The 24,315-nt window shown below is 38.9% G+C and overlaps 1 protein-coding gene across 6 annotated transcripts in view; it reads left to right on the top strand.

Moving 5' to 3' along the window:
* Window positions 1–24,315, top strand: part of CBFB (core-binding factor subunit beta) — a 63,167-nt gene that overhangs the window by 25,583 nt on the left and 13,269 nt on the right. For 2 of the 6 annotated variants that reach the window (XM_067551972.1, XM_067551961.1), the window contains 3 exons: window positions 9,857–9,973; window positions 18,137–18,232; window positions 18,857–18,990. In XM_067551972.1, the coding sequence (XP_067408073.1) occupies window positions 9,857–9,973; window positions 18,137–18,232; window positions 18,857–18,985 (342 nt within the window). In that variant the 3' untranslated portion in view covers window positions 18,986–18,990. Of the gene's footprint in view, window positions 1–9,856; window positions 9,974–18,136; window positions 18,269–18,856; window positions 18,991–24,315 lie in introns of those variants that run through there. The other 4 variants (XM_067551976.1, XM_067551967.1, XM_067551970.1 and 1 more) reach the window with 3 other exon arrangements.

Below are 24,315 nucleotides of genomic sequence, written 5' to 3'. Positions count from 1 at the left end.
GTGTGTTGGTGGTGATTGCTCTGTAAAATAATTTATTAATATTAGTCAAGGTTTGGAAATTGAAAGGGAACCAGAAGAATTTTTTCTAAAAAAAGGAAATGTGTGGTTAAACGGTTTAAGCTACAATGGTAGGCTGTTTTCCTTCTTCCAGAAAGAGGCGAGAAAGAGAGAAGCCTTTATGTTTTTCTCTGAAATAAACAAATTTGCACCAGTATGCTTGACTGGGTGTTTTGATGGGAGAAATGTCTTTTAGTGTAGGGGAACAGAGGGTGACATAAATACATACAGCTTTCGATAAGAATTTTTAAAACAGGTTTTATTTATTATACAATTGAAAATTGTTGGTGTACTTGTATGCAGTGGTGATGTAACTGTGCTAGCCCCAGGACACAAGGTGGGTGAGGTAATATCTTTTATTGGACCAACTTCACCTTAAATGAACCCTTAGAATATGTGTTAACGACTTATGCTAAACTATCTGTTCCACCTTGTATTTAGTTGTGACACAGAGTACCTTTCCAAGACCTGGGTAGCTTGAAAGCTTAACTCTCTCAGCAAAAGATGTTGGTCCAATAAAAGATATTACTTCACCTACCTTGTCTTTCTAGCATACTTAGTTCATTCACAAATTCCCCCTTTCCAATAACAATTAGTTTTCACTCCTCAGTTGTTGTGATGTATGCATGCTGAACACAGATTCAATCCCAGAACTTCATGAGCTACTCTGGTTACCTGATGTAGTTTAAGGTGTTGCTTTTGACTTGGAAAGCCCTAAATAGTTTGCATCCCAGCTACTTGGCTGCCTATTGGCAGCTGCATGGCATCGCGCAGGGAATCAATCATCTGAGGTACTCTGCACAACCAGCTTCTATAGTCAATGGGATGGAGTTGGCAGCAAGGTATTATCCAAGAGTGGTCATTGGCTCTGGAAGTTGCTTCCTTTGTCTGTCAAAGACCAGATTTGGTGATTTTGAGGAAGTGCTATTCAACCCCTAACTCAAGTTTTTTGTGCTTGATCAGTGCAACTGATTGGAAGGATTGGGGGTTGGGAAGGCTTGTTTGCTTTGTGATGTTTTTGTTTGAAAGAATTGATATTTTATATTTTTAATGAGCCTAGAATAGGCACAACTGATATTCTCTTAAGCTCTCATTTCCTTCTAGTTCCTATCCTCAAAAGCTGACTTTTGATACTACCAGCCTTTTCAACTGTCTCCCTTGTTTCCTTCACTTCCGTGCTCAATGAAAGATCATAGCAGCAGTTGTAAATGAGCTATCTAGCTACTTTGGGCCCCATTACACAATATTTGAATTACTGTATTTAAAACCTGAAACAATATCTTTCTCTCCTACCCCAGCATGTAGGAGAAATAATGTTAGTTTATAGTTTGGCACTCTGTGCATGTGTGTTAACCTTGCTGAGGGAAAGATAAGTTGTATTTAAAATGTGTTGAAAATAGTAGCCTGTTTTAGTTCTTGGAGCAAGTTATATAGTCTAGACTCTAGGTCCAGCCCAGCAGACTCCTGCACTCGGAATGCTCCCCGGTTGGTCAGCTATTCAGTTATTTAGGTACAATGCCGCTCTTGTGGGAAGACATTGTCATGGAGGGGGAGGCGATATCTCAGGAAGATAGGAGTTTTGAATATAAGGAAGACCTTGAAATGACTCCTTGTATTCAGTGGAGGACCAGTAGAGGAAGTGGAGTGATTCATTTACAGCAACCTTTGTTTCTCACCTGTGGTGAGCTGCTGCATTTTGTACTAATTCAAGCCTTTTCAGGGTGTGTTGCTTCCTGCTGAGGTATGTTGAGTTGCAGTAACCAAGCCTGGAATTCACAAATGAATTGATTTTCTTTGGCTGTAGAATAGAACCTCTGGTCAGTCACCTGATCTGTTAATCTGTTTCTCCTGTCTCCCATCCCTAGTCCAATCTTGTATGTAAACAAAGACTTCATATCAATCTCTCAGAAGTAAGGAAAGTTTGGGTTTTTCCCTGTACCTACCAGTGTGTGTGCCTCTGCCCTTTCTGTGGGTTTCATTCCTTAACTGTGAAATGAGGATCTGGGTGGTTAGAATCCCAAGTGCATCAGGGCAGCGACCATCTTCATATTGGGATATTGTATAGCACCAAACACATATTGGGATATTGTATAGCACCAAATAAAACAATTTATTATTGTTAAATAAATAAAAATGATGACCTGTGCCAAGATGGACCTAAATTCTGTTGCATGGCCCCCTGGTTTACACAGAACTTTGGTGCAGCAGCTAAGGTAAATCCCAAAACGGAATTTTTTAATAGATAATTCAACCAAAATGAATAAACAGTCATATGCTAAGCCTTGTTTTCATATTCAATTCAATCTACTTTGTGCTGTCCCAAAGTGTTCACTAAGATGCAGCTAGCATATTAAATCCATAACTATTGTAGAAGTTGTCTGAGGAGAAATGGGCGATTTTGCTAGCTGGGTAAGGGGATAGTTGATGGTACTTAGGAAAGTGTGGGAGACAGTTAAGGAATGTGGAATAAGTACATTAATTTAGATGTTTCTCCTAAAATGAGCAACACTGAAATAGTTAAAAGCTTGTATTTATGTTGTCATTAGGTGTCAGAGTTCACCTCCTGACTGAGCTGTATCAGGATAGCTCATGCCTTTCTTAAAATAAGCTTTTGCGGAATAAACTATTCTGGAATATAGGTTCTCCTTTGAGTGGCTCTGTATGTTCCCCTTGTGGGTACTCTGCCACCTTGTGGTGCCTTACAGTAAAACCTTCCTTTAGCAGTGTCAGCTACAGCAATGGTTCTCAAACTGGGGTACGCAGAGGTCTTCCAGGGGGTACATCAACTCGTCTAGATATTTGCCTTGTTTTACAACAGGCTACATGAAAAAGCACTGGCAAAGTCAGTACAAACTAAAACTTCATACATTCAGTGACTTGTTTATACTGCGCTATATTCTGTACATTGAAATGTAAGTACAATATTTATATTCCAATTGATGAATTTCATGATTGTATGGAAAAAAATGAGAAAGTGAGCAAATTTTCCATTAATAGTGTGCTGTGACACTTGCTTACAAAATCAGACATAAAAATAAAAGTAGTTTTTTTAGGTGAGGTGAAACTTGGAGGTACGCAAGACAAATCAGACTCCTGAAAGGGGTACAGAAGTCTAGAAGAAGAGTTGAGAGCCGCTGAACTAGAGCACTCTCATGTCACTCTTTCCCTCAGCTACTTCATTTCCTTTCAGCCATGTGCCTGGGTGGATGTGAACTTCTCCAGTTCCTTCAGAACCACAGCCTTTTCCTCTTGACGTGGTTAGTGTTAGCATATATAGTTGGCAAGCAGGGATGTAAAATACTAATCAGGTAACCGATAAGCTGGGTTTCAAAAGTTGCATTTCCTGCTCAGCTGTCTTCCTGGCATCCAGCGACCAACTGCAGTGCCTCAAGTGTCTGGGAGAAGGTCATTCTTCTGCTGGGTGTTTGGTCTCAGACTTTCATCCCAGAACCTGCAAGGATAGGGAGCCTCACTTGCAGCTCCTACTCAAGGAAGTTCTCAAAGCTGGATCCAAATTGTCCTCAGATCCAAGGCCTAATAAGCTAGTCTTAGGCCCTGTGGCTTCTGTCAGTTCCAAAGGACTAAAAGCTGCACCTCCTCCCCTCCCCCAAACACCCTGAAATCAGACCTGACTGCTCCAGTAGAGAAGTTGAGACACAGTTTGGCCACCCTCACTGGTGCCATGCCTTGCAACTGTCTGATCCCGGAACTTCTGTGACTGCAGGACCAGGGTTGGTTTTGATGTACACTTCCGGATCCAGAAAATTGATTTCATTGGTGTGTCCAAACCGGGCCCATCAGCACTTTCAGTTGTGGCACTTAAGAAGAAGAAGAGGAGACATAGGGACAAATTGACTGGTGTAAGCAGTGTTGGTTCCTGCGCATCAGAGCTTTCAGATCCATGATTTGCACAAGGGAGCTCCAGTTTCAAACCAGAGACCTGTCCCACTTTCATCTTCGTTAGCAAGGGAGATGGATTTGTATACAACACTGGCTCAGATATTGTCAAAGTCCTTGGACTCATTGGTTCCTGCATCAGTTCCGCCTACGTCCTCTGTTTCAGAAAGTTGTATGGCAACTCTTTCGGCTCTGGGTCAGGCATCAGATCCGAGTACGAAATTCCAGGCTCCTAAGAGGACGCATGCTTCCCCAGTTCCAAGATCATCTTACTCATTCCTGTAATGTCCCAGGTCTTGAAATCAGGCCTGGGAGTCCCCAGACAGCTGCTGTATCCTGTCTTCTAAAATGTCTGCTGTGACTTTGTGGACTGAGAAACTAATAGGACTATAGCTTCTGCCACAGCACCACCCATGGGAGCCCTGATTGGAGGATCACCCGGCTCTACTGGTTGGTCCAACTATGCTATTGAAGCCAGGAGGCGGCACAGGAAGTTTGTCCAAGCAACAAGCGGATTTCCTGTTGTGGCTGCATTGGACCCTTCTTGTGACCGCCTTCTGCAACCAACCCTGTGCCTGATTCCTGCTCCGCTTCTGGTACCTGCCTCACCCCTGCCTTTGCTCCTGTTCCCACCTTGTTCCTGCTCCATTCTTGATCCTCACTTCTCCTCCATTTCCTGCCCTTATGCCTCACCCCCAATCATCAGTTACCAGTCAGGCTCTGACCCCGGCCTCTAGCTTGATCGTGGGCTCTCGCATTTGGTATCTGACCTCGACTCTGACCCTCAGCTTCAATTCCTGACTCTGGCTTGACCCTTGGCACTGGTAACTGGTTGTCTAGTCTGTTGCTGACCCTTGGCTTTGTTCCCCAACCTGGACTACCTTTGACCTCACTCTTGCTTTGAAATGCTGTCTGAAGAAGAAAAGAAGAGTCTTCCCAACCAGTATTTGATAGTCTTGATGCTACTTTTAGGAGCAGAATTTCCCTACCCATCTTGGATGGGTTGTTAGACTTGATTAAATCTGGCTCTTGCCAGCCTGTCTTCAAAAAGGCTGAAAAGTTGTACCAAATACCCACTGTTCTATTTCATACTCTCGCTATACCAAACTCACTGATGGTGGCTCCTCTGAGCAACAGGACAAGATCTAGACAATCTTATTCCACCCCGGCTGAAACAGAATGGAAAAAAATTGACTTGTTGGGAATAGAGGTGTTATCTTCCTGCCTTGGTATTAAGGTGATGAATTATCAGGTGGTCGTGGCGCATTACAAATTCCACTTATGGGAAAAGATGGCATTATTTTTACAGGACTTGCCTAATGACAGAAGATTGGTAAATGCCAGCTTAATGGAGGGCCAAAATGTAGCCCAACATTCATTCTGGGCCTCTTTTGATGTTTTGGATTCTGCTGCCAGACTATTTGCATCTGCTGTGACCATCAGGAGATAAGCATGACTCCATGCCTCCTTTCTAGCCATGGGCACTAGACTTAAGATGGAGGATCATCCCTTTGACAGGGAAGATCTTTTCAGTGAAAGACAGTAGAATTATTTGAAAAACTAAAGGATGCAAGATCAATGACTTGGTCCCTAGGTTTGATTCCCTCTGCTAGGAGGTCCTCCACTTCCTCTTTCTGGTACCAGTGGGACTCCTACATCCAGTTTTCATCTTATTTTTCATCGAACCAAGGACATCAGTAATACCAGCCACCTGCAGCCTCATAAAGATGTCATAAGAAAAGGCCTTTCAAACCAAGGTCTATCTAACAATTGGCTTCCTTATCAGCCTCCTCGTTGTAGAACGACATGCCTCAGTTTTGATAAGACAAGCCAGTCAAGACCAATCTACCCATTTCTTTGGAGACATGTTAGCACACTTTGTCAATGCATGGAGACCAATCACATCAGACCAATAGGTTCTAGAGATTGTAGATTGTCATATAATTTAAATGATTGTCTCACTGATCTCGCCAACCCTCCCTCTCAAGAGGCAATTCTTCTTGCAGAAAAGTTGTTTCTGTTAGAAGCAGTTGAGGAGATTCCTAAATTCCTGGAGTGTTAGGGCTTTTATTCCCATTATTTTCTGGGCATGCAGAAGGATGCGGGGAAGGGTGCTCATCTAAGGAAATTGAATTAGTACATTTGGAGGCTTCAGTTCCAGATGTTGACTTTGGCCTCCATGATCCTGTAGCTGTTGGTCATGGATTGGTGTGCAACTCTTGCTCCAAAGGATGTGCAGAATGTGATGGGACAATACATTGATGATATATTACATCAACAGGCAGTGGGGAGGGATGCTCATTTCAATCTCTTTTTTGCAGAGGCTGTAAATTTGTGGGATGGCGTATCTGTCAAAATGTTTATCCCATAGCCCTATGTCTGGCAGGGGGAAACAATATAGTTGCAGATCCTCTCAGTAGAGACAGCTTCCAAATGCACGAATGGGCCCTGAAGGATCAGTTGGTTCAGACCATATTATTCTGCTGGAGTTGACCAGATATGGACTCTTTTGCAATAGGGTTTAACAAAAAGCGTCGACTATTCTGTTCCAGAGCAAGCAAGGATAGTCAGTCCTGTCAGTTGCCTTCCTTCTGCACTGGGTGAAGGACCTGATGTATGCTTTTCCTCCCTTTCCCTTGACTCTGAAGGTAATAAGAAAGATACATCAGGGATGATACTCATTGCCCTAGCTTGGCCACATCAGCAGTGCTTTACTGATTTCCTTCAACTGTCTGGTGGACTCCTTGTGTCTTCCTCTGTTCCCAGATTTCCTGTCCCAGCAGGAGGTCAGGATGTTTCATCTAGTCCCAATCTCTTCACCTTATAGCATAGGCAATCAGACTTTGACACCATCTACTCTTGAGCAGTAATGTTCATCTGTGCAAGACATACTAATTAACTCTAGAAAACAGTCTTATCAGAAATTGTTACTGTTTAAAATGGAACAGATTTGACTTGGATGAAGGGAAGATCTGATTCCCCTGTATCTACCTCCTTTCCTTGTGTTCTGCAATAGCTGATGCACATAGATAACTGCTGATTTTTTAAAATTCATAGTTAAGTTCATTTGGTAGCCTTCTCTGCGTATCATACTGTAGTTGATGGTAGTTCATTGTTTGGTTGAAAGATTTTTTTGAAAGGTTTGACAAATGAGTATCACCAGTTAAATATCCTGTCCTATCTTGGGACCTCAGTTAAGTGCTGGCCATGATGGTAAAATTTCCCTTTGAAGCCTTGGCTTAATATTCTTTCTATAATTTATCTGTCAAAAAGGCTTTCTTTATTGCCATCACGCTGGTCTGGAGAGAGTGAGTGAACTGAATGCCCTTGTGCCTGATCCATCTTTCACTTCCTTTCATAAAGAAGGTAGTTCTCAGACCTGATCCCAAATTCTCACCTAACATGGTATCTGATTTCAACATCAATCAAACCATTAATTTGCCAGGTTATTTCCCGAAGCCACACTCTAATAAGGGGAAATCTGTTCTACACTCTTTGTATGTTAGAAGGGCCCTCGCCTTTACTTGGACAGAACTAAAAGCTTTCATAAATCTCTAGATTGCTTATCTTATGCCAAGAACCACATGGAATATATGGCCTCTTCCCAGACTATTTCTCAGTGGATTAAACAATGTATTGCTAAACGCTACACACTGGCTGAAGTTCTTGTACTTGCTGTGATTTGACCACATTCTGCTAGAACTGTGGCTACTTCACCTGTCTTAAGCAATTTTCAGATGCTGAAATTTGCAACACTGCAACGAGGGCTTCAGTGAATACTTTCAGTAGGCGTTGTGCTCTGGACTTGGCTTCTAGGGTAGATGTTGGCTTTAACAAAGGGATGCTTCAGTCTCTGTTTAACTAGGACTCTGTTTCCACCTCCAAGTTATAAGAACATAAGAATGGCCATACAGGGTCAGACCAGTGATTCATCTGGCGCAGAATCTTGTCTTCTGACAGTGGCCAGCACCAGATGCTTCAGAGGGAATGAACAGAACAGGGCAATTTATTGGGTGATCAATCCCTGTCATCCAGTCCCAGCTTCTAGCAGTCGGAGCCTTAGGGGTACCCAGAGCATGGGGTTGTATCCCTGACCATCTTGGCTAATCACCATTGAGGGACCTATCCTCCATGAACTTATTGCTTACCACTCTATCCCATAAGTGGGCATATGTAGAGCCATTAGAAGAAATGAAGGTTATTCACCTGTATGCAAGAATTCTTAGAGATGGCTCTGCATATTGACACTTCCCACTTGCCTTCCCCTCTTTGTCAGAGTTTTTGTTCTGTTTCTGGCTTTGCGTTGGAAGGAACTGAGGTGATGAGGGCACTCCGCTCCCTACTTAGCCATGCCCTCAGTACCTCATGACACTGAAGGGAAGGGTTTGGGGCATGGGAGTGCTCAAGCCGATATTGCTAGGGGAAGTTTTTCTCATACAGTATCACAAGGCATCACAGTACCCATCAGCATGAATATGCAGAACCATCTCAGGCTGAGTCTACTGATGGCAGCAAATTCGCTGCCACCAGATCGATCTTTCTGGATCAATTGAGCGGTCAGCATAAATCTGCTCAATCGATCAGGAAGTTGACGCTGGTAAATCACCCCCTGAAGTAGCGTAGCGCTGCATCGACCGGAACATGGTTCCTGTCGGCACAGCACAGTGTAGACAGCGTGCAGAAGGGAAGCAGAGCAGTCAACGTGAGTTACGCAAGCTACTCTGCGTAGTTTGCGTAACTCCCGTCGACTGCCGCCGAATCTCCAGGTAAGGGTAGACCAGCCCTCAGAGAACTCTGTATACAGGTAAGTAACCTTATTTTTTTATTCTGAAAACATAGTAACTACTGAAAACTGCTTAACATTTTCATGAGTTACACCACGTGGGTCTGTGAGATTTTTTTTTTTTTTTTTTTTTTTTTTTTTTTTTTTTTTTTTTTTTTTTTAAAAGGTCAAAGTCAGCAAAGGTAAGCTGTCAAACCCCTTTAACACAGCATCCATTTCTTTTTAAATTTCCTGTAGGAAGATTCATCTCAGTTCTTTGGAAGGGGAAATACTGCAGCTTTAAATTACAATATCATGTACCACTATGTTGACTATAAGTTCTTAGTGGCATTTACAATTTCTCCTCTTAATGTATGGTACCATGCAAAGTGTGGTGCAGTAGAAATATTTAATCCCCTGTCACTTTTCAATTTGCCTTTAACAAATATTAGAAAATAACATAGGAAAATAGGCTTCCTCAGTCTTCTGTAAGTTAAGACATTACTTCATGCCACACTAAGTCTTTGTGGTTTGGATAGTGCATTACATTAAGCTCTGACTTTTTTTAGACATTTGTTTATTTTAGGCTTCAGAAGGAAGAGAAATTGGTGTTTATTCTTTTAGTATTAAGAAAAATAAATTTGTGGCAAAAGCAAAATAAAAACTCTCTTTTTGAGAGTAGAAAAGTACTTTCTCTAACATTTGTCTAACACTTCAAAACAAATTGTGATAGATCTTACATTATTGATAGCGTGCCACATATATATAACAAATGAATATAATAGGTGATCTGACAAGAAAAACAAGTGACTTCGAGTGTAAGCAGTAACGGAATTCTAACCAAACACTGGTGCATACTAGTTTATAAACTGGGGGAATAAATTCCAGTATGTATAGTATGCAAAATAAAATATACAGATTATTAATTATATTATTTTACAGGCCCTTGGTTAAAATGTAGTTGCTGGAAAAAATAGTTCAGTGGAATGTCAAGTTACCAACTGGTTCAAACATGTTTGTATGTTGCACTGGTTTGTATCAGAGTAGTAGTCATAGAAAAATATATTCTAAAAAATACAGTCAGCATTTTTTGATACAAACACTTTAGAACTCAGATGCATGTATTTGCCTATATTTCAGGTATACTTAAAGGCACCTATGATTCTGAATGGTGTCTGTGTTATTTGGAAAGGCTGGATAGATCTACAAAGACTGGATGGTATGGGCTGCCTGGAGTTTGATGACGAAAGAGCACAGGTAAGGCAGTCTCAAACATTTTGGGCTACCCATGTACTGAATCGATAACTACTAGTTGTGGGCTACTACTAGTAACTATTCCTTTTTAAACAAATGCATTTTCTTACTGGAGAGAGAATACATGCAGTCAGGAGGCTTCAGATTTAATTAGGCATCAAAGTAATCAAACTCTCCTTTGTGTCTCTTCTGCCTTCACCTATGTGTAAAAATGTCACTGGAAACTTCCAGTGTGGGAATCCATTGACTTGAAAATCTGTAGCTGCAGTTAAATCCCTTCTTAAATTGGATTGAGTTCTTTTGGGCACAGATTTTGTGTCATTTACATGTGCTCAGAGGCACACTGCATGAATTTGGGTACTGTAAAATAAGAATTTCCCACTCTGTTGAATTCAAAATGAACGAAAAGGATTGGCAAACTAGTAGTGACACCAAATAGTGCAGATTCTGTTTAAAACTTATGAAAGTTTTCAAAGACTGTCTTCCACCAATAAAAACACAACCCTCGCCACCCCGGATATAAGCCCATTCCAATTGGCTGCTGTCCAAGATTTTCATTTATTTTTCACTGAACATTTTTGTATCATTTGCTTTTCTTTATCTTCTCTATAGTGGCTGACTGCTTTGTATGGGTATGACATCATCTGACAAACCTGACGTTACTAGTGTAAAGTGAATAATGAAGTTTTACTTAAGCATACAAGAATGCAGCAAACATTTACAATGTGTGGTTTCATTAGATGGGGAGATGACTCTTTGAAATACATATCATACATAAAAATTTGATTGCAACATTGCAAGATTACTTACTAAAGACATGGTCCCAGGACAGAGCCATATGCTTAAGCATAAATTCAAAATTTAGTTCCTCAGCTTATATAAGAAAGGTGATGTAGCAGTTTGTCACAGCTGTCTTGTGTGAGCTGCCATGATGACTGCAATGGACTTAGTCTACCTTCGCTTCAAAAGAAAAATATTCAGAAGTATACAATGATAAATAATACCAGTAAATATCATTTAGATTATTCATTATCAACCTGCATTTTGCAGAAATAGTCCATATTTATTTTTATAGTACCAAAATTGTGGTAGATATATTAGAACTACATGAAAACATGGCTCCTGTCCCAAAGAGCTTCTAAATAAAGACTGAGGTAGCTGATGAGGGGAAAGGATGCAGTATAAAGCAGAAAGGTTGAACAGATATGTTAGCACTTACTTTGTTCTGTGGAGGGTTGTGTATCCCAGCAAATCTCTCTCTAATCTGTTCTTGTAGATATGAAGTGATGGTGTCTTGATTAACTCCATTTACTCATACTGTTTAAAACGTTTTGGTAACTTTCAGCCTGAAACATGATTTCATTACCTTGAGGCCATTGCGCCTTCACCTAATGTTTCATTTTCTATATTGCTTTTCTTAACTTGAAGGTCTTGTCCTCCCTCAGTGTCTCACCTCTAGGACTGTATAATTGCATCTGCCATAATTTGTTTACATGTCTTATCCATCATTTTATTATTTTTGCTGCCCTTATTTGTATCTTTCCTACTTGTTCTTGTATCCCTCCTAAACATTGGGGTCCAGAACTACACGCTGTTCCAGATGTGGTTGAACAAAGCCCATTTCAAATGGCAGTATTCCCTCCACAGCTTTATGCGACTTCTTATATATAAATGAGAGAATAGCATTGACTCTTTTTTCAAATTATTGCTGCAAAATTATATTTACTTTGCTTGTTCATCACCATGTCTTTTTCAAGCGTCTACTTTAGATAGTTGTTTTCCAGTTAATATTCTTATTGCTTATTACCTCTCTTCCTCGTTCAGTGTGACTTTACATTTTTTGCTTGGGTTTTGATCCAGTAGAATCGGTACCTCGTTTCAGATGGGTACTTTCTGTAAATTGGAAGAAATAAACCCATTTTTCTTCAAGAATTACTGGTACAGATCCCCATCAGTGGGATGGATACATGCACCTCTGAATACAAGGCAAGAATCCTCTTAAGAACAGTGACAGTTATGGCCACAAGCTCCTTGCCCATGCATGGAATAATCCGTAAGATTATAGAAGGGAGGTGTGGTTGGATTCTTCAGTAGTTTGGACCCTGTGCCTCACTTCTCTGAAGACAGTAAGTTTGACACCACTCCAAAAAACCTCAAGGCATATTTGATAAACCTTTCCCCTTTGCCTTTCCTCTTCCCTTTTGGGGATTCTCTCATTTTGGAAGTGCTTCAAGGCAGATGGTACTAGCAGTGATTGAATGAGGATACGCTATCCAATTTCACTGTGTGCTGCTCACCCACAGCCTTTGTGTTCTCAGGGATCATCCCTGTCTCAAGCAACTGTTGAAGGACAGAGTCAATAATTTACTATAATAGAAGAGGTTCCACAGCAGTATAAAGGTCAGGGAGTCTAATCCATCTATTCCTTTAGTCCAGAAAGGAAGTGGAGGCTTTATACTGGAATTGAGAGTCTTCAGCAGTTTATTCAAGTTCCATATGGTGATATTAATACTGTAATCCCTTTGGGTCCTCAGGGCTCTCAATGTGATAGATGCATATTTCCACACTTCAGAGAGGCCATGTCATTGTGAATACATGTACTTCTGGGTCAGACAGAATTAATGTCACTACCTTTGGAATGTCCACAGCACCATATGTTTATATGAAATGACTCTCATTGGTGTCATGGCTTTTCTCAGGAGTAAAGTGTATTCATGTCTCCCCTTACATGGATGATAAGAACTTGAATGATTCAGGAAATAATATTGTCTAAAAACAATTTGTCAGTTAATCCAGGAGGGGCTGTGGTTAAATTGGGACAAATCCACTATACTATCAACTCAGAGGCAAGTCTTTATAATATATGAGCTCTACTAAATGTCCCTGTGCCACAGAATTCACCTCATTCAAGACCTCATAGCTGTTCTGAACAAGAATCTGCTAGTTCCATTGAGAACATTTAATGTTTGAGTCACATGATCTCTCATAGTGGTATGGCACTTTGTCATATAATGGATGAGACCTTCTCAAAATTAATTGAATATGCTTTTAAAAAAAATAAGAGTTGACACTCTCCTTGAAAAACTGTTCTAGTGCCTGATTAGACTAACTTACGTTATGGACACTGCCACAGAATATAGTGTAAGGTGCTCCATTCTTTCTGCAAATACTGGAAGTCGTTATAGGCACAGAGTCCTACAAATAGCAGCATGCGTGCTAGCCCCATCATCCTTCAAATCTTAAAATACACAAAACTTAGAAGCAGAAGTGGAAATGTTTTTCTATCTAGGACCCCATGTTTGTCTCACTTCATAGCTAGCACTGTTTCATTGTGCATTGAGTTCTTTGTTTTAATTCCATGATGGCTAGTTTGATGGCACTCCAGGGAGAATTTCCATTGTGAATCCCCAAACTCTTGGTGTTTTGCATGCTTTTGGCACCATGAGCATAGACACTTCTAGAAAGGAATGAGCTTTGGGTTTGTGTGCATTCTGACCACACGGATCTGAACTCTTAGTTTTAGGTCCATGATTCCTTATCTATCCTCTGCTGCAGGAAGTGATGTTGGGAGCATCCTTCAGCTCTTTCTCCGTCAGTTTATTTTGTCCAGATAATTTAACTAATAATGCCTGTGGTGAGTAAGCATTCCTACAAGAATGAAGGGGACTGATGCCATCCACTTGTATAGAAGTGAAGCTTTCACTGAGGGGGAGAAAAAAGGATTTTATTTTTTTTTTAAAGCCTATATGATTTAAAGAAATCTAAATAAGATATGGAAATGCACAGTTGAGACGCCCAAGCAAATTTATCACTGCCCTGTAGTGACACCATGAGAGGGAAAAAAAGGTCTTTTAAAAATCAGGTTAATCTAATCTGGGCACATTATGATGTGATTATTGCATACCATTGCTACAGGCCAGAGTTAAGGCTGGTTGGGTACCTTAATTGTCTATTTCCATACCTTAAGAAGTTTGGATTTCTTTTAAGCCTAACCTTAACTCCAAATTTCCTGAGTTTATACCACTTCGTTTTTACCCTTGAACTGCTGATACATACTGTCAGCCTTAACACCATTTTCACAAATGTTTTTGTCTTGGAATATATCCCTGCACTGAACATTTAAATCCATGAGGATTTATACATACATACAACCTCAAATGTCAGTGCTTTCTTGAAGTTTCTGAGCTCAGGCTGCTGATGTGGAAGCATCACACCAAGAGTGTGGATCTTCTCAGGTATATACCTGGGCAAACTCAAAATTACAGGTGAGTAACCTTCCTTTTCAGTTTCTTCCCTTGTGTATCTTAGTATTAATGAGTACATGATTATGGTGTATTGCATTTTCCATTTAAAGAAGAGGTTAAATTTCAGTATGTCATTTGAACAGTATAATTCTTCTTTGTTTTACCAACCCTCCAAAAGACACATTCTCATTTCCTTGTATTTTTAACATGTATTAATAATGTAAGCCACTGGGCTATTTCTTTAACCCTCTTCATGTATTTCTTTTTCTTTTGTAATTTTAAATTGGTTAAATAAATAATTTACTTCCACTTATGAAACTCTTGTGTAATATTGTTAATAGAGGATGACTGACTGATATAGTGCACCCCGGAAGTGATTAATTTCAGAGGATGACTGTGGTCTTTGTGCATATCACTCACTCATTCTCACTCTCGCTCACACTGGTAGTCACTATATAAAAATGTAATCTTCCTTATATTTATCTCCCATTCTCTGATCTCATTACTTCTTTAGTTAATATTGGATTCATACTAAATTGATCTTCTTTTCTTCCACCTTTCTGGAATAAAAAACTCTCCTCTACTAAGTCAGTCTTTTGATGATGAATTTCACATATGAATGTTTTTAAAAAATACCATGGTAATCAATTTTAAAAATAAAATTTGAATGTTCTTGCTGTTTGATATGCAATGTATTAATCTTCTCATTTACTATTAAGCTGCCTATAACACTCTACCCTTATTTCAGGCAAGGCCCTGGTTCAGTAAGGTGTTTAGGCATGTGTAAATGTTAACACATGTTGTCCCATTGAATTCAGTGGACTTATACATGTACTTAAAGTTACCTTGCTTGAGTACCTTGTTGAACTGGGGCCAGAATTCCTATTTTTTAATCCATAGACTTTTGTTGTCTGTCTAAATCTCTCTGTGCTTCAGTGCTTGTGAGTATTTTGATATATAGGCCTACACTAGATCCTTTCCTTCTAGCTCATGATATTTGCTGTATAGATCTAAATTATTTCACTCCGACCAGGTTGCTGCAGTGCCTGCTTAAAGCATAGCTCTTTATGCATGGCAGCTTATATTACTTCCTGCTTATTTCCTATACTTTTGTGTAGAGACACCTCAAAAATGTTTTGCATGCTTTTTTTGTTGATGCTTTGTCAGTATTTCTTTATTAGATGCATTGTCTTTGTTGTAAAAACAAGGTGTTATGTTAGATAATTTGGTGGGTTTTTTTTGTATTGTACAATTCGCCCAGCTGAAACTGTTAACTTTTTTTCAGCTGTTCACCCAAAATCCATTGTCTATAAAAGCTCCTGATGACTGTTCATTTAATTTACTTTATAAGGGACTGCAATAGCCTGAATGCAGAGGTTTTTGTAATTTGAAAATGACATCACATTTTTTCCCAGGCCTTGGTGAGCCAGGCTTTCAACCATCAATCAACATGCTGGTCTCGATATCAGCAGGTTGTTTCTCTCCCTCCTCTGAAGTCTTAATTTGGGTTTTATTCTGGGTTTGTTTTAATATTCTGACTGAAGCTAGAACTTGAATATGTATAGCTTCTCTATTTTCTAGTTTGCTTATTGAACAAAATCCTTTGTGATCACTTGCCCTTTTTGAAACCTGGACTTCCAAACTTAAATCCAATTGCTGCCTGAGAAGATGGAATAGTTATTTAATTATTTTTGTTCCCAACTAGCCTTTCAGAACTGTCATTACTTAACCATTTAGAATTATGATGTTTTCCAGCCTTCCATCCAGACAAATACTTATATATTCAAGTTTGTTTTTTGTTTTTGTTTTTTTCCAGCATCTAGATGGCTAACAGATTGTTATTGGAAACTAAATGACAAAATGATTGGGCTTTTCTCAAGATCAAAGATACTGTTTGGGGAGGAGGGGAAGCGCGCGCACACAGCCTAAAATTTTAAAAGTACAGCTATCTTTGAAAACTTGTTTTTCCTGCTTGGTTTTACTTGGCTTAAAATTCTGCTGCTTTCTTATTATTAAAAAATCCATTTTCATTAAAATTGGTAAAGAAGTAGGTAATTATGAAATTCTGCATGCATTGCCTAAATTAAAAAATAAGAGCTTTTCTTTAGTCATCAGTAATTAGCTAGACCAACCTATTTTGGTTCTGTCCTCAGTTAAAAGAAATAAACTATATTTCCCCTTCCACTGTCCCACCATAATTGATATATATTACACCTATATACAAATCACCAAAAGGAGACAAAATTGTCATTTAAAAATAGACGTTATTGGCAGAACAGTATCTTGTTAGTGGCAGCGTAAAGGTTGCCCTTCGCTATATCTTTCTGGGGACTAAGCTAAGATCTATTGATTGACAGATACTTACGTTAAACTGTGTTAGGCCACAAGGGGCATTCTTTTTGCATCTTTTCATAAAGTAGCTCTAGGGTGTAGGATAGTGCCTTAGGCAAGAAAAGCAATTTGACATTCTCTTAGACTAGAAACATTTTATCTTAACTTGAAAAATTAATGCACTTAATCCCTTGGTATATAAAAACTGAGTTGCGTTCTTGGGAGCAGAACATTTTTGTTCTCTATATCTCAAGGTTAACATTTCTGGTGTGTGTGTTTTGTTTTTTTTTTACCTCCAAGAAAGACCCGACCCACGTAAAAATAACATGTATCTACATGTGACAGTTAAAAGTGCAATCTGTAATTACTCTGACCAAAACAAGTTAATGGCGAAAAGTTTTTTTTTCAATATTTCTGTTTCACTGTTTGCCTCTATAGTCCACTCATCTCTTGCTGGTCATTAGAAGCATCAGTGGGGGAAACAGGAACTCATTTTTTCATTTGAAAGTAGTCAGTTGAGAATTCATGTTCAGTGCATCCCTTTAAGGAAAGTGTATATGCAGGTTTATTATTGTGGTAATATTGGCTTAGACCATATAAAACTTAAATCCAAAATATTACCATTTTAATAGAAAATATTGTTGAATCGCTTTTATAAAAACAGTTAAATTAAGATTACTCTCCATCCTTTTTGTTGTAAAGATGTACTCAAATCTGGTTGGTTGGTTATTTTCCAAAACATGGAAGTCCACTGGATGGATGTCTGTGTACACAAGAATTGGGGGGGAGGGGAATGTTTTCTAGCTCTTTACATTTTCTTATACAATTTTGTACCTTCAGTGATGCACTCAGGGATGTTAATATTCATTTTGTCAGATATTGCTATAGATGCAAAGATATAAGGAATTTTACTGCTTATCTGTTAACTTACATTTGCTTTAGAGCATAGAAATTGCATGTAAAGAACCTAATTATCATTTACAATTATCATTAATTTGTTTAGTGCTGTCAGTGACTTCCACTTGGATTTAAAAAAAAAAACAAAAACAATAACATGATGTCTGTATTTGAAAAGTTTATGTATTGCATTACTATAAATTCAGTATGATTCATATATAAATTATATCTTACAAACTATTTAGTTTTTCAAGATCAAGAGTGAAAAACATTGCCTCTTTAATATAAGCTTTGAGGTTTCCGTTAAATTCTTGGTTTAAGAAACTTAATCAGACTCCACCTTGGAACAGTATTTTTAATTCTTTAAAAAGCAGTTCTGCTCTCCAGAGTAACTCTTTTAAGTGTCATTGTATAGCTCCAGATTTGTCTGGATGATTTCCTATTCCATTTGCTCAGTTTACATGTGAATGGATATATTCTCTAACTGCTAAACTTGCAATTTCAGTCTATAGCTGAAAGTCAAGCTCTGTCCTTTCTGGCTTGGGTGTCATCATTAGTAATAGATTCTAGAGATCAGATTTTTCTCCCCTACTTCCTGTGATCAACCTTTTTATCCTTAAACGATGCCCAGAGAACTTAGGAGGAATGTGTGTAGCCTTCTGTATTTTTTTTTTTATGTCTTCTGGTTTGGTAGCAGGAAGATGCATTGGCACAGCAAGCATTTGAAGAAGCTCGGAGAAGAACTCGTGAATTCGAGGACAGAGACAGGTCTCATCGGGAGGAAATGGAGGTGAGGGTTTCACAGCTGCTGTCAGTAACTGGTTAGTACTTTCCCAAAAATCTAGATTTGTTTCCTATAACTTATATGTATGTACAATGATGGGGGATTCCTGTTTGTTTTAATTTTACTTTTTAGAAAATAATAAAGAATGATTTAATCTCCTGCTTATATTCTTAAAACTTTAAAAGAAACATGGAAAGCAGCGTGTTTTCATTTGCGTAAATATAAGTTGGTTTTTACCCTTTTCCCTCTAGCTCGCCCCACTTTCTGGTTGCAGACTCATGACATAAAGGCTGGCTTTTTGATCATGAAGTAAATCCTAACCGCTCTGAAGAGGGCATTTTATCAGTTGCAATGAGAGTCTGCTACCTTCTGCCTCTTCCACAGATACTGGAGAGGCCTGGAGACTGCTGGTTGCTGCTTCTGTTGCTGGCATTCCTTCTCTTTATGGGTAGCAGCACCAATGAACTGATTCAGACCCTTCTAGCTATTTTCCCCTGCTGGCCTGGCCCTATTCCATTTTCACCTTCCCATCTCCATCCCCTTTCCATGGGCCTGCTCCCTAACCCCATCCTCATCTTCTCTCATTGGGTTTGCTCCTCTGACCAGCTCTGTCCTTTCTCTTGGCCCTAGCTCCTTCTCTTCTCACTGAGCAGAGAGCAGGAACTCAATGGGCCTGAGGAAACAAAGGAGCCTGAAGAGAAGGTGGAAAGCAGGAGCTCAGTGGGGCCAGGAAGGAGAAGCGTGAGAGAGGACTGCTAATGGGGGTAAGCAAAGAGTTGGAGAGCTAGAGAAGCTGCTGCAGGCGAGGCAAGGAATAAAAAAGGAACGAAGGTGAAGACAGTTTATTTAAATTCATTTGCCATGCAAGTTTTTTACTTCCTACTCCCTGCTTCACCTATAGCTGCTAGTTTGGCTACCCGTAATGGCAGCACGACCAGTCCTTTCTCAAGCTTTTAGTAGATGTGTTTCCTGGTGTCACTCAGCCCCTTCTCATTTCCTCTTGTCTTCCTGGTTTCGTGGTTATGCAGAGCTCTGTCTCCTGGCTAAGTGAAAAGGGAATATCTGGGGAGTGAGACCAAGAGAAAAGGGATGGTTCAGAGAGCAAGTCAAGCTGGGGAACAGTCCTAAGGAGACTGGTGAAGTCAGTAAGCTGAGTGTGGAAGGGGTTTGGAAGCAGAGCTGCACTGGGCTGGTCTCTAAGGAAACGCTGGTTAGTAAGTCCTTAGGCAATTTACTTTGCTTCCTGTACTCTAGGAGCTTCTCGCACTGCCATGTGGTTAGGGTTGCTGTCCCCAACTGTTTAAAAATCAATAAACAGGCTCCCCTCCCAAAATAATGATAGGCTTAAGTCATGAGATGTAAAATAAAATAAATGTTGGGTACTTTTTGTTTGCCTGCAGATGTTGAAGCCTTTAAGGTTCACAATTTCAACCTTTTCTCTGGAACAATAAAGGGCTCCAAAGTTACTGTTTTTCAATTGATTGAGATTCTGCTGTTAAGCTTGTATCCCTCCAGTGAAGTCTAATAGTGGGGTGAGTTCACAGGTATAACTAAGAGTAATTTGGCCTGCGAACATCTTATCCATTGAGTTTTCACAGGGCTGGCAAAAGAAACATCTTAGAAGTGACATTTTGTAAACTGAGCTCATTTAATCTGTAGTTACTGAATTACAATACCAGTACCAATATTGGTTTCTTTTGAGAGTAAGCTACACTTTTAATTAATATTAAAATCTTGGGAATCTTTAAACTTTTTTATCCTGTTTAGCATGGCATGAACAGCAAAGCTGGGAACCACTAGACTTTTAACATCTTATCAGTTCGTTCTCCTATGGATTGCAACAATGTCTGTATAAAATTAGAAAATTTCAGACTGTAGTACTACAGTTGAAATGGCTTTAATAGAGACCAGATTCTAGTTTGAGAGAGAGAGAGAGAAATCTTGCAATACTCCACCCACCCCTACCCAAAAGAGAGGCGCCAGCTCTTTGGAAATATTCATCCTGAGCTTGGCAGCATATGAAAATGATCACAGATTTTGTTCTTTATTTATACAGCTTTCTTTATTAACAGAGATGTTTGCTTATTCTTTAATCTCTACGTAGATTATTTTTCAAATGTAACAAATGGGTAGATCATTGCCAAAGACCGATCTTTGTACTAGGCATTTGAACACTTCAACTATATTTTGTTAATAAAGAGGGTGTATTTTTTTTTTTTAAAAGGACAGTAAGTTAGGCATTGTGGTACTTCTGGTGATTGCAATAACTGCACCATAATGAAACTTTTGGTAGAATATTAGAGTAGAAAAGCAGTGCTTTAAAAAATATCTAGTTACACAAACAGGCATCACAAACGATTATTTGCAGATGTATTGTTTACATTCTTTATCAGAATCAGGCAACAGTGTAGTTTATTAGCTCTTGAATTTCCACAAGTAACATGCATCTTCGTGCCCTTATTCAATTAATTAAAGTTATTTTTAATGTGTATATAAGGCAGTAACTCTTCAGGGAGAATTTATTCCTGAATTTTAAGTCCATGTTCTTACGAATATTTCAACTAAAGGTAGACACCTAGTTCATAATTTCCAACATGGCTAAAAAAGTTTGTTTAAAAATGGTTAGTTTAAAACTATCCTTAAATCTAATACATCTTTCTAAAAAGTACTTCATAAATTTTGATTGTGTTCTAACTGCTTCCATTTTTACCCCCCCCCCAAAAAAAGTGTCAACATTTGGCAAGTAATCTTCAAAGTACTTTTGCTAGTCCTGATGGACAAGGTGCCCTTTCTCAGTCACTGAAATTTATTGACTCCTGAACAGTCTCTCCATTTCCTTCGGGTGACAGTTGAATTGATATTAGAGGATACAAAAAGATGTATAATCTTAAATACAAATAATGGAACTCAAACTTCTGTATCTCTTCTTCCAATCTCTTCCTGTTATGGTCTGTTTTCAATATGGATAACCCAGGGATCAGTGCTAGGGCTGGTATTATTTAATGATCTGGAAGCAAAGGTGAATGGTAGGCCCCCAAATGCACAGATGACAATTATTTTAAAGACTACAGACCAGAAAATTATGGTTGGGCGAAGCAGCAGTTATCTGAATTTAATATTTACTGATGTCTTGGAGCTGGGCAGGAGGTTCTCAGCTGAAAAGCCGTATTACTGCTCCTACCGTCTCTCTCCCCGGAGTCTAGTTTAACACAAGAGAGGTGGGCTAAAGGGCTCTGGCTCCTGAAGAAATTAGGTGTATCCTAAGAGTAGCTTTCCATGCTGTGTGGACATGATACAGTTTATTTCAGTAGAAATTTCACTTTGTGTATTAACTGAACTCGTAATACAGGTTGCCAGCTAGAAAGACTTCAATGAAAAAATGTTTCCAGGGCCCCAGGCTAGTGAAGTTGGAATATGTTGGAAGTAACTTGGTCCGTGTTCAGTCACAGAAAGTTGCAATCATCTACCTCTGCCAGCTATTTAGTGGAGCAGGAGGTATCAAAATGGTGGTCTTAAAGCAAAGAATGGAAAAATTATATGCTCCTATTTTATGATGTCTGCAAATAATTTTTGTGAGGGTTATCTTTGTATGTGGAAATTATAGTTTTATAATGAAAACTGTTTTTGAAAGCTTGGATTGTATACATTCTATGACAAAAGCTCAAATTTTAAATTTTTCTCCCAACCCACTCTGTTGTGCATGAACTTGGCCGGAGATGTTCTGCTGAGTCTAATTTTCTTGGGGTTGAGTTTTCCATAGCTTTATGAATAAACTTCATGCAAAAAAAAAAATACAATTCGGTGATTTAAAAATTTATTTTTTCTGGTTTGTGTTCATTTCGCATATCACTGCAGTGCTCTCTATAGCAACACTGCAAGTAAAGAAGCAGAGTAGTTTGCTCTTCCCTAAAATAGCCCAGTCTAGCGATTGATCTGTTTGCTGTCCTGTGCTAAATATATGCAACTTCTTAAATCTGGGATACACACATAGTAAACAGATTAGTTTCCAACATAGCTCTCTCGTGATAGCTCATTCTCACTAAATTTTCCTCCATTTTACTTATACTGTAATTCCTAAATAAATAAATGATCTTTACAGCCCCAACTGTCCTCATTTTAAGGAAACTCATTACTTCTTGATATCTTCCTAATTCCCCCCCCCCCCCCCAACCCCAACCAAGGGGGGAAAAAAAGCAGAATAAAACCTTGGCTTTGGATCCCGTCCATGAAAGTTCCAGTGATGTACAAGGGCCACCCATACAGAGGCCACGTGCTTCTTTACCTGATGTGGTCCTACTCCCCCCACTTCCCTCCCAGAGCTCTAGATCATGATCAGGCCAAGAGTTATTAATTTACTTTCATAATTTGGAGTGTGTAAATTCCTGATCTGTACTGTTTCCTAGAGCCACCACAATCTCTGTTTTTTTGTTTAAAAGGGAGCATGAAATTACAGCTTTTTGGCACCATATACTGAAAATTGGGCCTAACCAATATAGTGTTTTCTGTAGTGAAATGCCAGTTTTTGGGCAGTGTAACTTTAAAGAGAAGCTTTTTAAATATAAAATAGTTAAAATAGTTTTGTTCGTTTTTCTAGGATAAAATCTGCAATGCTTTCTTTTGAAAAAGTATTGTTTGAAGGCTAGTATAGATGTTATAAATATATAATTAGTATTGATCTCCTTCCGTCAGTATCTCTCTATTGCTCAGCCCCTTTCTAACCTCCATTGACTGAAAGAAGGTGCTTATATTACAGTATTTCCTGATTTGCAAAATTGATCTTCTCTGTACTACATTCAGCATTGATTGTGTTCAGAACATAAATTGTTTTTCTAATATATGCACTTTATAGCACTTCTAGGCTAATATTAGCTGTTCTGAGCCTGTTGTGGAACAGTAACATGGCCAAATAATTATTGGAAAGTATAACTACGTTCACATCTTAAGATTTCAGGCATTTTTTAAAGTTATGTTCAGTTTGAAATTTGTTAAATACAGTAAAAGGATAAAAGGTCAGTTACATAGTGTGATGGATTCCATTAGACATGTTTATATTTGAAAGACCAGTTTGTCATTTGGACCAAGCACATTTCCAATATATTACAACCAATAAGTTGCAATATGACTGTAGCTTCTGGATGAGCATGGTATAAGTGTCCAAAAGGAAAGTTTCATTTGTATTGCCTGTGCTTGAAGTCAGTAATGCAGTTTCAGATCTTTCTTACACTCAGCACTTAAACACAAAATCCAACTACTCTATTACAAGTTGAGCTGTTGATGGGTTTTTAGTAAAGAAAAATCTAGAAAATACAATTTGCAGGAAAACAAAATAGAATCTTGATGGAGGTTGATATTATGTGCTTTATGTAATCTTTGTCAAGAAAACTGCTAAATTTGGCTTTCACTCAATTTAAGGCAGTGAAAATAGATATTTCACTGGAGATAAGATCAAGTATAAAGTTTTCTAGTCTCTCTATTGGAATGGTAGACTGTCGTGAACTCTTATATAACCAAGTGTGACAGGTCAATTAACTAATTATTCAGATAGAATTGACATCTGACATAACTGAGAGATGAAATAGGAGTTAAATCTTCACCATTTCTAGGATTAAGTGCAAATTAGGCCTATTGTTAAAATGGAATGCACAGAAAAAATAACCAAGCAATCCAATCTCTGAGGAGGCTGATTGTGTTCCTTCCCTCCACCTGTCTTTTCCCTCTCTTACTCCTTTTTTCTTCAATAGTGTGGCAGTGTACACACGTGCAGTCTGTGTGTGTTCTTCCATTGTCATCTTCTCCTTCCCCCATCAACTCTAGCCCCAAATGAGGAAGTGGAGTATTTGCAGGAGTTCTTGTAACCAATAATTTAGATACTTGCCTTCAACTTACTTTTGACTTTCTCTGATCTGATCAGGATTGATCATTCTTAACAAAAACTGTTTTAAAAATGTATTGGAATGTTGTAAAGTGCTTGGTAGTGAATTCATTGTGCTTCACTAGTATTGCTCTCTTTATAGCGCCAATTTTTCCCCCTGAGATTTTACATAAAAAGTGTATTTCCTAGCTACATAGAAGTATTAACAGTATGTTCC

This window comes from Emydura macquarii, unplaced genomic scaffold (assembly GCF_026122565.2).
Source record: "Emydura macquarii macquarii isolate MOO-44397 ecotype Brisbane River unplaced genomic scaffold, CSIRO-AGI_Emac_v2 contig_295, whole genome shotgun sequence".
Taxonomy (NCBI): domain Eukaryota; kingdom Metazoa; phylum Chordata; order Testudines; family Chelidae; genus Emydura; species Emydura macquarii.
Note: the sequence above shows the minus strand (reverse complement) of the source record. Positions and strands in the feature narration are given on the sequence as shown.